Here is a 12,663-nt window from a genome sequence, read left to right as displayed (position 1 = left end):
GGTCCAGCCACTCTGGAAAATAATATGGAGTTTCCTCAAAAAGTTAAAAATAGATCTACCCTACAATTGGTAATTGCACTACTAAGTTTTTATCCAAAGGACACAGAACTACAGATTCAAAGGGGTTCATACACCCCCATGTTTACAGCAGCATTATCAACAATAGCCAAATTACGGAGTGAATCCAAATGTCCATTGACTGATGAATGGATAAAGATGCGTGTGTGTGTGTGTGTGTATTTCTATAACAGAATATCACTCAGCTATCAAAAGGGATGAAATCTTGCCATTTGCAATGACATCAGTGGAGTTAGAGTATATTATGCTAAGTGAAATATCAGTCAGAGAAAGACAAATACTATATGTTCTCAATCCTTTGTTGAACTGAAGACACAAAACAGATGAATGGGAAGGAGGGGGAAGGAGAGAGGGAAACAAACCATAAGACTCTTAACGATAGAGAACAAACTGAGGGTTGATGGGAGTGAGGTGGGGGGATCAATAAGGATGATGTATATTAAAGAGAGCACTTGCTGGGGTGTCTGGGTGGCTCAATCAGTTAAGCATGTGCCTTCAGCTCAGGTCATGATCCTGGGGTCTTGGGATCCGGCCCAACGTCAAGCTCCCTGCTCAGATGGGAGCCTGCTTCTCCCTCTCCCTCTGCTGCCCCCCTTATTTGTTCCCTCTCTCTCTCTCAAATAAGTAAATAAATAAATAAAATCTTCAAAATAAATAAATAAATAAATAAAGAGGGCACTTGTTGTTATGAGCGCTGGAAGTTGTATGTAAGCGATGAATCACTGAAATCTACTCCAGAAACCAATATTGCACTGCATGGTAAACTAAGATTTAAATTAAAAAAAAAAATAAGTAAATAAATGAAATAAAAAAATAAACAGAAATGAAGAGTTGAAAACAGCTTCATGACCAGCAGGCAAAAAGAAACAGAGGAACAAATTAGTGACCTAGAAGACAAAATAATGGAAAATAATAAAGCTGAACAAAAGAGAGAAAGAAGAATTATGCAACATGAGAATAGACAAAGGGAACTCAGTGACTCCATGAATCATTTGTATTATAAGAGTTCCAGAAGAGGAAGAAAGAGAAAAGGGAGCTGAAAGTTTATTTCAAGAAACAATAGTTAAAACGTTCCCGAATCTGGGGAAAGAGACACCCAGATCCAGGAGGCACAGAGGACTCCCATCCAAATCAACAAAACAGGCCAACACCAAGACATATTATAATTAAATTGGAAAAATACAGTGATAAGGAAAAAATCTTAAAAATGGCAAGACAAAAAAGTCCTTAATTTACAAGAAAAAAACCATAAGGCAAGCTGGAGATTTCTTAACAAAAATGTGGAAAGCCAGAAGAGAGTGGCATGATATATTCGACATGCTCAATGGGAAAAATTTGTAGCTAAGAACACTGTATCCAGGGGCGCCTGGGTGGCTCAGTGGGTTAAAGCCTCTGCCTTCAGCTCAGGTCATGATCCCAGGGTTCTGGGATCAAGCCCCGCATGGGGCTCTCTGCTCAGCAGGGAGCCTGCTTCCTCCTCTCTCTGCCTGCCTCTCCGCCTACTTGTGATCTCTGTCTGTCAAATAAATAAATAAATCTTAAAAAAAAAAAAAAAAAAGAACACTGTATCCAGCAAGGCTATCATTCAGAATAGGAAAAAGAGTTTTCCGGAAAACAAAAACTAAAGGAGTTCGTGACCACTAAACCAGCCCTGCAAGTAATATTAAAGGGGACTCTTTGAGTGGGAAAGAAAGATTTTAAAAGATGACAAAGCCTAGAAAAGAACAAGGAAAATCTCCAGTAACAATGATAAGACAAAGCAATAAAATGGCACTGAATACATTTCTATCAATAATTACTGTGAATGTAAATGGACTAAATGCTTGAATCAAAATATAGAGTGTCACAATGGATAAGAAAACAAGTCCCATCTACATGCTGCCTATATGAGACTCATTTTAGACCTAAAGATACCTGCAGATTAAAAGTGAGGAGATGAAGACACATCTAACACACAAATGGATATTTTAAAAAAAGAGTAGCAGTATTTATGTAAGACAAACTGTACTTTAAAACGAAGACTATAACAACAAAGAAGGGCACTACATAATAATAAAGGGGACAATCCACCAAGAAGATCTAACAATTGTAAATATTCATGCACCCAACTTGGGAGCACCCAAATATATAAAACAATTAATCACAAACACAAAGGAACTCATTGGCAATAACACAGAAATTTAAGGGACTTTAATACACCACACACAGCAATGGACAGATCATCTAAGCAGATCAACAAGAAAAGAAGGGCTTTGAATGATGCACTAGAGCAGACGGACTTAACAGATATATTCAGAACATTCCATTCTGAAATAGCAGAACACACATTCTTTTCAAGTGCACATGCAACATTCTCAGAATAGATCACATATTAGGTCATGAAATAGGCCTCATCAAATACAAAAAGACTAAAATCATGCTATGTACTTTTACCGATGGCAAAACTATGAGACTACAAGTCAACCACAAGAAAAAATTTGGAAAAAACACTAATGAATGGAAGTTAAAAAACACGCTACTAAACAATGAATGGGTCAACCAGGAAATCAAAGAACAAACAAACGAGATTGAAAATAGGACAGTACAAAAGCTTTTGGATGCAGCAAAAGTGGTTCTAACAGGGAAGCATGGGGCGCCTAGGTGGCTCACTTGGTTAAGTGATTGCCTTCAACTGGAGTCATAATCCCAGGGTCCTGGGGTTGAGCCCTGCGTCAGGCTCTGTGCTCAGCGCGAGGCCTGCTTCTCCCTCTCCCACTCCCCGTTTGTGTTCCCTCTCTTGTGGTATCTCTCTCAAACAAACAGCCCATTTTTTTTAAAAAAAGGCAAATCAAAAATGGAAACCAGACTAAACCATCCACATAAGAAAAAAATTATTAAAAAAAGAGAGAAGTATATAGCAATACAGATCTCAAGACTCAAAAACATTCTCAAAAAACAACCTTACACCTAAAGAACTACAGAAAGAATAACAAAGCCTAAAGCCAGCAAAAGGTAGGAAATAATAAAGATTACAGCAAAAATAAAGGATACAGAAACTAAAAACAAACAAACAAACAAAAAACCCACAGCAGATCAATGAAACCAGGACCTGGTTCTCTGAAAAAAATTAATAAAATTTGGGGCACCTGGGTGGCTCAGGCAGTTAAGCGCTTGTCTTTGGCCGAGGGTCATGATCCTGGAGTCCTGGGATCAAGCTACATGTCAGGCTCCCCGCTCAGTGGGAAGTCAGCTTCTCCCTCTCCCTATGCTCTTCCCCCCTCCACTCATGTTCCCGCTCGCTCTCTCTGTCTCTTTCGTAAATAAATAACATATTTTTTAAAATTAATAAAATTGATAACGTCTATCCAGACTTATCAAAAGGAAAAGAGAAAAGACCCAAACAAAGGAAATCACAAATGACATAGGAGAATTAACCAACACCACAGAAATACAAATAATTATAATAGAACATTATGAAAAGCTATATGCCAGGTTGGACAACCTGGAAGAAATGGATAAATTCCTAGAAACATATAAACAACCACAACTGAAACAGAAGAAACCAAAAACTTGAACAGATAGATAACCAGCAAAACAACTAAATCAGTAATCCAAAAATATCCAACAAACAAAAGTCCAGGGCCAGATTGCTTCACAGGGTAATTTTACCAGACATTTAAAGAACAGTTAATATCTAGTCTTCTCAAACTATTCCAAAAAAACAAACAAACAAAAAAAAAAAAAAAAAGAAGGAAAACTTCCGAATTCATTCTATGAGGCCAGCATTAATCCCAATCTAAAACCAGATAAGGACTCCACTAAAAAAGAGGACTACAAGCCAAGATATCTGATGAACATGAATGAAAAACTCTCAATAAAATACTAGCCTGCTGAATCCAACAATACATTAAAAAAGTCATCCACAATGATCAAGTGGGATTTACTCCTGGGCTGCAAGGGTATTCAGTATTCACAAATCAATCAAGGTGATACACCACATTAATAAAAGAAAGGATAGGAACCATATGATCTTTTTATCAGATCCAGAAAAAGCACCTGACAAAGTACAACATCCATTCATGATAAAAACCCTCAACATAGTAGGTTTAGAGGGAACATACCTCAACACAATAAAGGCCATGTATGAAAAATCCATAGCTAAATCATCCTCAATGGGGAAAAACTGAGAGCTTTCCCCTCCATAGTCAAAAACAAGACAGGAATGTCCAGTTTCACCACCGCTATTTAACATAGTACTGGAAATCCTAGCCTCAGCAATCAGACCATAAAAGGAAATAAAAGGCATCCAAATTAGCAAGGAAGACGTCAAACTTTCACTATTTGCAGATGACATGATACGCTATATAGAAAACCCAAATGACTCCACCAGAAAATTGCTGGAACTGATAAAAAATTTCTCTAAAGTCACAGGATATAAAACCAATGTACAGATATCTGTTGCATTATTATGTACCAAAAATGAGGAAGCAGAAAGACAAAGTATGAAAACAATCTTACTTACAATTACACCAAACAATATCTAGGAAACAACCTAACCAAAGAGGTAAAATACCTGTACTCTGAAAACTATAAAATACTGATGGAAGAAATTGATGATAACAAAAAGAAATGGAAAGACATTCCATCCTCATGGACTGGAAGGACGAATATTATTCAAATGTCTGTACTACCCAAATCGACCTACACACTTAATGCCATCCCTATCAAAATACCAACAGCATTTTTCACAGAGCTAGACCAAACAATCCTAAAACTGTATGAAGCACAAAACACCCAGAATAGTCAAAGCAACCTTGAAAAAGAAATGAAAAGATGGAGGCATCACAATTCTTGACTTCAAGTTATATTACAAAGCTGTAGTCATCAAAATTGTACAGTACTGGCACAAAAATAAATACACAGATCAAGAGAACAAAAAAGAAAAAAAAAAGAAATGAACCTACACCTCTATGGTCAATTAAACTTCAACAAAGCAGGAAAGAACATCAAATGGAAAAAAGACCGTCTCTTCAACAAATGGTTGGGAAACCTGGACATCCACATGCAAAAGAATGAAACTGGACCACTTTTTTACACCATACACGAAAATAAACTCAAGTGGATGAAAGACCTAAATGTGAGACAAGAAACTGTAACAATCCTAGAGGAGGACGGATACAGGCAGCAACCTCTCTGAATCAGCGACAGCAACTTCTTTTTAGTTATGTATCCTGAGGCAAGGGAAACGAAAACAAAAATAAACTATTGAGACTTCATCAAAATAAAAAGCTTCTGCAGAATAAAAGAAACCATCAACTGAACTAAAAAGCAATCTACAGAATGGGAGAAAATATTTGCAAATGACATATCTTATGAAAGTCAACACCCCAAAAATAAAATAAATAATACAATTAAAAAATGGGCAGAGGACATGGACAGACATTTATCCAAAGAAGACATATAGACTGGCAACAGACACATGAAAAGATGCTCAACATCACTCATTATCACGGAAATGTAAATCAAAACTATAGTGAGATACCACCGCACACCAGTCAGAATAGCTAAAATCAACAACACAAGAAACAATCAGTGTTGGCAAGGATATGGAGAAAGGGGAACCCTCATGCACTGTTGGTGGGAATGCAAACTTGTGTAGCCACTCTGGAAAGCAGTATGGAAGTTCCTCAAAATGTTAAAACTAGAACTACCTTAGGATCCAGGAACTGCACTACTGGGTATTCACCCAAAGAACAGAAAATACTAATTTGAAGGGATATATGCACCCTTATGTTTAACAGCATTACTTACCATACCCCAGATATTGAAATAGACCAAGTGTCCATTGATTGATGTATGGATAAAGAAGATGTGGTATACACACAGACACACACAGACACACACAGACACAATGGAGTATTACTCAGCCATACAAAAGAATGAAAACTTGCCATTTATAATGACGTGGATAGAGCTACAGAGTATTATGCTAAGTTACAGAAAGAGAAATAACGTGATTTCACTAATACGTGGAATTTAAGAAAGAATACAAATGAGCAGAAGGGTAAAAAGAGGGGGAAACCAAGAAAGGGACTCTTAAATATAGAGAAAAAACTGATGGTTACCAAGAGGGTGGTGGCTGGGGAGATGGGTTAAATAGGTGATAGGGACTAAGGAGTATTAATTGTGATGAGCACCAGCTGTTGTAGAGAAGTGCTGAATCACTGTATTATATGCTTGAAACTAATATTACACTGTATGCTGACTGGAATTTAAATTAAAACTGAAAAAAAAATAGTATAATTATTCGCCTTATTAATAAGTAAAATACATTGATCCTAAATGTATCATTTTATTTTTTATTTAAAGATTTATTATTTGGGGGGCACCTAGGTGGCTTGGTCATTAAGCGTCTGCCTTCGGCTCAGGCCAAAATCTCAGGATCCTGGAACTGAGCCCTGCATCAGTCTCCCTACTCGGCGGGAGGCCTGCTTCTCTCTCTCCCACTCGCCCTGCTTGTGTTCCCTCCCTTGCTGTGTCTCTGTCTGTCCAATAAATACCCAATGAGGGGGCTCAAACCCACAACCTCAAGTCCAATAGTCACAGCTCTACTCACTGAGCCAGCCAGACACTCCTAAACCTTTTAAATGGTTATCACCCTGACTATCAATATTCTTTGTCCAGGAGGGCGGAGGCATATATATGTGAATGTATGTATGAACATGAGCTGAAAGTGAACCACTAATGTTTTCCATTTGTTTATTTATTTATTTGTTTATTGATCAATTTTTTTTTAAGTAGGCTCCATAGGGTGAAGTTCAATGCAGAGCTTGAACTCAGGGCCCTGAGATGAAGACCTAAGCTGAGATCAAATGTTGGACACTTAACCAACTAAACCACCCAGGTCCCCCTGCTAATGCTTTTTAAACAAAATCCCATTATATGTCTCTTTTATCACTATTTACTTCTTTATCCTAAAATCTAATAGCTGAGAGAACCCTTTCCATTTCATGCTAAAGACAATTTTCAAAAAAAAATCTGTTGTTGAGGTACATTTCATTTTTTCCTTTCTGTGCAGTAGAACAGATCAAAACAATCTGAGGCTTAAAAGAAACCCCAAGGATTTTTGTTTGTTTTATTGAAGTATAATTAACACAGTGTTATATTAGTTTTAGATGTACAACATAGTGATTCCACAATTCTATACATTACTCAGGAGTCACCACAATAAGTATAGTCATCATCTATCACCAAAGGACATTTTTACAATCTTACTGATTATAAATCAACCTATATTCTCTATGCTGTATTTTTCACCTCCATGACTTGTTACTCTAAGTTTGTACTTCTTGAACCCCTTTATTTCATCTATCTCCTTACCTACCACCCCTCTGGCAACCACCTGAAAAAAAAATATTAAGGGCTCTTAATGTGAGAGAGAAAAGCATTTTTGTTTTATCTGGTATCTTCCATGAATTACCACTAAATCAAAGCAACTTAATTATATTTTATTTTTTACTAAGTATAAATAATACCACCATTTTCCTTTTTACTTCTAATTTTCCATTATAATGTGATATGCAAATCATAAAAAAATAAAGAGCAAATAATTAAGTACAAGAAGCAGGAATACTAAAGCAAATGTCTAAACTAGATTTCAAAATGTGAATTGAAGCTCTAAAAAAGTTCATTAATATGCAAAAGTAGAAACCGCTCATACCTTATTTGCTAGGTTTATAGCACTGAGAGCCTTATCATAATATTCTCTGTCATCCCAATCCAAATAAGCAGTGGCTAGTAACCGCAGAACTTTAGCCTATAATTAAAAATAGAAAAAAGCACTCAGGTGAGAGTTAAATTGCAGTGCAACAGTTGACTAGTGCTTACACAGTGACAGGCATCTTCTTGAACTTGTCATTTTTATGAAATAGCATTTCCTTAGGTGACCACACAGTCTTGGGATATGTCTCATCATTATGCTGCCTATACCAAATACTGTCTAAGAATTTTATAATAGTTTGAATACAACTGTGTTAATATAATTATTTTTCCTAACAGTGTTTGAGCATTAAACCTCTTTATTATCCTCACTCTACAAATAAAGGAAACAAACAGCACTATTTAATTTAATCATCTTACCACTTATTGTATAGGCAGCATTACATTAGGCCTCCAACAAGAAAAATAAATAGAAAGACATAATTCTTTTCTCAAAGACTTTACAGCCTAGTTGACATTAACCAATTAGACTAAGAACATATATACCATCATTTTAGTAAGAACAGGTATGCTTTCCTATAGAGAAGGTTTCTCCCAAGTCAGCTAAGTTTTAAAATTAATATGTATTGCTGAATTAAGTCTGTTTCTCCAGTCAAGTTTAAATTGGTAAGGAAAGTAACTCTAGGCAGCACTGATATATTTAACTACAGATTTGGATTTTGAAAGAAAGAGCTGTATTTCAATGAAAAATCTGCCTCTAAATATAATGACAGTAGGAACAGGCAAAGATAATCTTAACATATTAGAGCTCTGTAAATCTAGAGAAATGATACTTAGGGTGTCCTATATCAGAGTTTTTTTAATTCCAAAACTAAGATGGATCAAATAAGATGTATATAATATACTTAATATCATTACTATTATTATGCAACAACTCTCAACTTAGAAACTTCCTCAGGGGACTTCTTTGGAGTAAATATGGCATCTCTGAGAAAAACTAACTATTTTGTAATAGTAAAAGGGTCAAATAGTCAGAAAGATGTAACAAAATGAATGAATCTCAAAACCAATATGTTAAGCAAAAGAAGCCACACACAAAACAGTAGATACTATATGATTCCATTTACAAAAAGTTCAAGAAAAACTTAAAATAATCTACAGCCACAGAAGTCAGAACAGTGGTTTATCTTGCGGGTATAAAGGCAATCAACCAGAAAGGGCCAAGGGAACTTTTGGGGATCATGGAAATTTCTCTATCTTGATCTACATGGTTGTTACAAGACTACCTAGATATATTAAAATTCATCAGGCTGTACACTTAAGATTTATGTAATTTAGTGTATATAAATTATACCTCAATAAAGTACTGCTAACATGAAAGAGAAACTACTTTATAAACTTCATAATCTTACCTCTCCATAGTTCACAATATGAATATTACATTTTTTTTTAAAGATTTTATTTATTTGACAGAGACACAGAGATCACAAGTAGGCAGAGAGGCAGGCAGAGAGAGAGGAGGAAGCAGGCTCCCTTCTGAGCAGAGAGCCCGATGCGGGGCTCGATCCCAGAACCGTGGGATCATGACCTGAGCTGAAGGCAGAGGTTTAACCCACTGAGCCACCCAGGCGCCCTGAATATTACATTTTAATCACACAGTTAACTCCTGTAGTCTTCCATACTTACTTTCTCCTCTAGAAATCGCCTCAACTAGATTCCTTGCCTGGTATCCCCTTTTCCCTTTGTTTTCACTGTAGAGATCCCATCTACCTTTCAAGGCCTTCCTACCAGACGGAACTTACTTCTACCTACCTACCCACCCAACCTACCAACTTCTCTAGCCAACCTTGACATTCCCCTTTACTGTACCACACAGTTTATCAGTGCTTCATCCCAAATTGTTTCACTTATACTAGTTTTTACCTGCTTTTGGCATTTATATTTATTAGAGTCATACAGTATGCACTAATTTATAAATCATTTTGTTTACTCAACATTATATGTGAGAACATCCATTTTGTTCACTCAACATTATATGTGAGAACATCCATATTGTTACAATTACTGTAGCTCTTTTATTATTCTCATTCCCATATAACATGCCATGATGTGACACTATAATGATGTTTTTATCATTTTTAATTGTGTTAAAATACACATAAAATTGACTCTCTTAGTCATTTTTAAGTATATGGTTCAGTAGTATTAAGTATATTCACAATGTTATGCAACCATTACCATCACCTATCTCCAGAGCTTCTACTAATCTTCCAAATTTGAAATTCTGTGCCCATTAAACAATAGCTCTCCCTATGTTCTCCTCCCTCCAAACTCCTGCAACCACCAGTTTATCTTATGTCTCTATAAATTTGACTACTCAAGGGATGCCTGGGTGGCTCAGTTGGTTAAGCGGCTGCCTTCAGCTCAGGTCATGATCCCAGTGTCCTGGGATCAAGTCCCACATTGGGCTCCTTGCTCCGCAGGTAGACTGCTTCTCCCTCCGACTCTGCCTGCCACTCTGTCTGCCTGTGCTCACTCTCGCTCTCTCTCTGACAAATAAATAAAATCTTTTTTTTTAAGATTTTATTTATGTATTTGACAGAAAGAGATCACAAGTAGGCAGAGAGGCAACAGAGAGAGAGAGGAGAAAGCAGGCTCCCTGCTGAGCAGAGAGCCCGATGCGGGGCTCGATCCCAGGACCCTGAGATCATGACCTGAGCCGAAAACAGAGGCTCAACCCACTGAGCCACGCAGGTGCCCCAATAAATAAAATCTTAAAAAAAATTTTGACTACCCAAGATACCTCATTTAAGTGGAATCATACAGTATTTGTCTTTTTGTGAATGAATTATTTCACTTAGAATAATATCCTCAAGGTTCCTCTATACTGTAGAATGTGCCAGAATTTCCTTCTGTTTCAAGGCTCAATAATATTCCATTATATTCACTTGTATTAGTTTTATCCTTCAAACATAAGCTTTTTAAGGGTAGAAGTCCTGCTTTACACTTCTCTGTTATTCCCCATCTATCACATTGCTATATATATATAAGTATTCAGTTATATTTTGATAGAGATACTGTAAAGGTAAGAAGAAAAAAAGGCTATTCAAACAAAATTCCATTTTGCTATGACATATACTTAATTACTTTTACATCAGATTTATTTCCTAATTTAATCAAACTTGATCAAATATTAAAATGAACTTCCATACCAAGCACACACTGTATATGGTTGTTAGGGGAAAAACTAAAAATTTTAACATGCAATAATAAAATGTAAAATTTACATAACTAAACACTGTTCCAAAAATTTCCATATGTTAACTCTTGGGTACAAGAATCTACCTGCATGGTAGATTATACTAGTATATCAATTTTATAGAAACTAATGTACTGAGCTATTAATGATGTGTCCAAAGAATAATTTTACTCACAAAGTGGGGACAGACTATTATAATTTAATAACAATAACATAAAATACATTTCTTCAACCTACTTCTACAATATTTAACATGATCCTTACCAGCATCTCTGGCCCAACAGAATTCTTATCCATCTTCCCAATATCATAGCTTTGGCTATCATTAAAAAAGGAAAAAGAATACATATTCATTTCAAATTATATTTTTAAGATTATGTATCACTAAGAAGACATGGTATAATTATACTTTATTCCAACTGTTCTGATTTGCACTATAACAGATTATTAGCTAATTAATACATGAATATCAATTATATAAAGCAATTTTTTTAAATGGTAGAAAACTAAATTCTTCCGGATATAGAGCCAACGAATTAACACTATATTATTATTCTTTTCCATTTGGATATATACGGTATATAGTGCTTTATGTATACATATATACTATATACTATATATATTTATTCTGCATTTAAAGCTAGTTTACATGCATATATGAGCTCTTACTTGATGAGCACATTTTAAAGTCTAAGAAATACGAATATATTTTAAAAATAAAACAAATACAGGAGTTTTCACAGAAACAAACACTTTAGCAATATTTATTAAGCTTCACAACACCTTTGTGAGGCACTATTAGTTTCATTTTGCAGCTGAATGAACCAATTTAGCAGTTAAGTGATTTCTAATATTTCCTAGATTGGTACCGAAAATGAGAGTGAGGGGTTGGGGAGTAGAGAAATTTAATTTTCAGTCCTTGCTTTAATTAGCAAGCCATATTATCCATGAGACATTCTGATAACCACAAATAGTATATTAACATGAGCCTCAGGGTTTCAAAACCTAAAACCTAAAAAGCAAAACAATGATTATTCACCATAAAATTGGTATTCCAAGAAAAGATGTCAATAAAATTTTGGCGAACAGAACTAAATTGATGACATTACTTTGAAATATTACTTTTGAAAAACTCTAAAAGACTCAGAATTACCAAATGAGTTTCCAGATCACTAACAAGGATATAACACTGGCCTAGTGATTCTAAGCCCTATCTCACAGAGGTCTCCTTTGGTATATCAAACATACTTCCAGTTTTTAAAATAACCAATAAGGATGAAACTTCTGCAATGATGGTATAAGGAGCTGTTGGATACTCTCCCCAGTGAAACAACCATTTGCCTGGAAAAATCATTAAAACAAAACAACCAGTTAAAGTCTTTGGAAATTTTCCCAAGGGTATATGGCAAATGGAAACACATTTATTAAAACAACAACAACAACAACTAAATCTCAGTAAGAACAGTGAGAGTCTGTAGCATTTGAGTCCCAATCTGCTCCTATCCACACCAGCTCCCTGTGATGAAAACTACTCCAGATGGATGCTGTCAAGAAGCCAGTAATTTCCTTTTGATCCAGCTCCTAAACTCTTAGGCTATGATTTCACCTAGCAGGCAGGCTCCCAGCCT

General features: G+C 35.7%; 1 protein-coding gene across 3 annotated transcripts in view; it reads right to left on the bottom strand.

Annotated features, from left to right (window-relative positions):
• The window catches only part of TEX11 (testis expressed 11), a 312,028-nt gene that overhangs the window by 214,703 nt on the left and 84,662 nt on the right, over nucleotides 1-12,663 (bottom strand). For all 3 annotated transcript variants that reach the window (XM_082716160.1, XM_082716159.1, XM_082716161.1), the window contains exons 10-11: nucleotides 11,300-11,354; nucleotides 7,778-7,873 (exon numbers count right to left, since the gene is read on the bottom strand). In XM_082716160.1, coding sequence (XP_082572286.1) covers nucleotides 7,778-7,873; nucleotides 11,300-11,354 — 151 coding nt within the window. The remainder of the gene's footprint in view (nucleotides 1-7,777; nucleotides 7,874-11,299; nucleotides 11,355-12,663) is intronic.

This window comes from Mustela nivalis (genome assembly GCF_964662115.1).
Source record: "Mustela nivalis genome assembly, chromosome: X".
Classification (NCBI taxonomy): Eukaryota; Metazoa; Chordata; class Mammalia; order Carnivora; family Mustelidae; genus Mustela; species Mustela nivalis.
The sequence above is the reverse complement of the archived record's forward strand: the minus strand, read 5'-3'. Positions and strand labels throughout refer to the sequence as shown.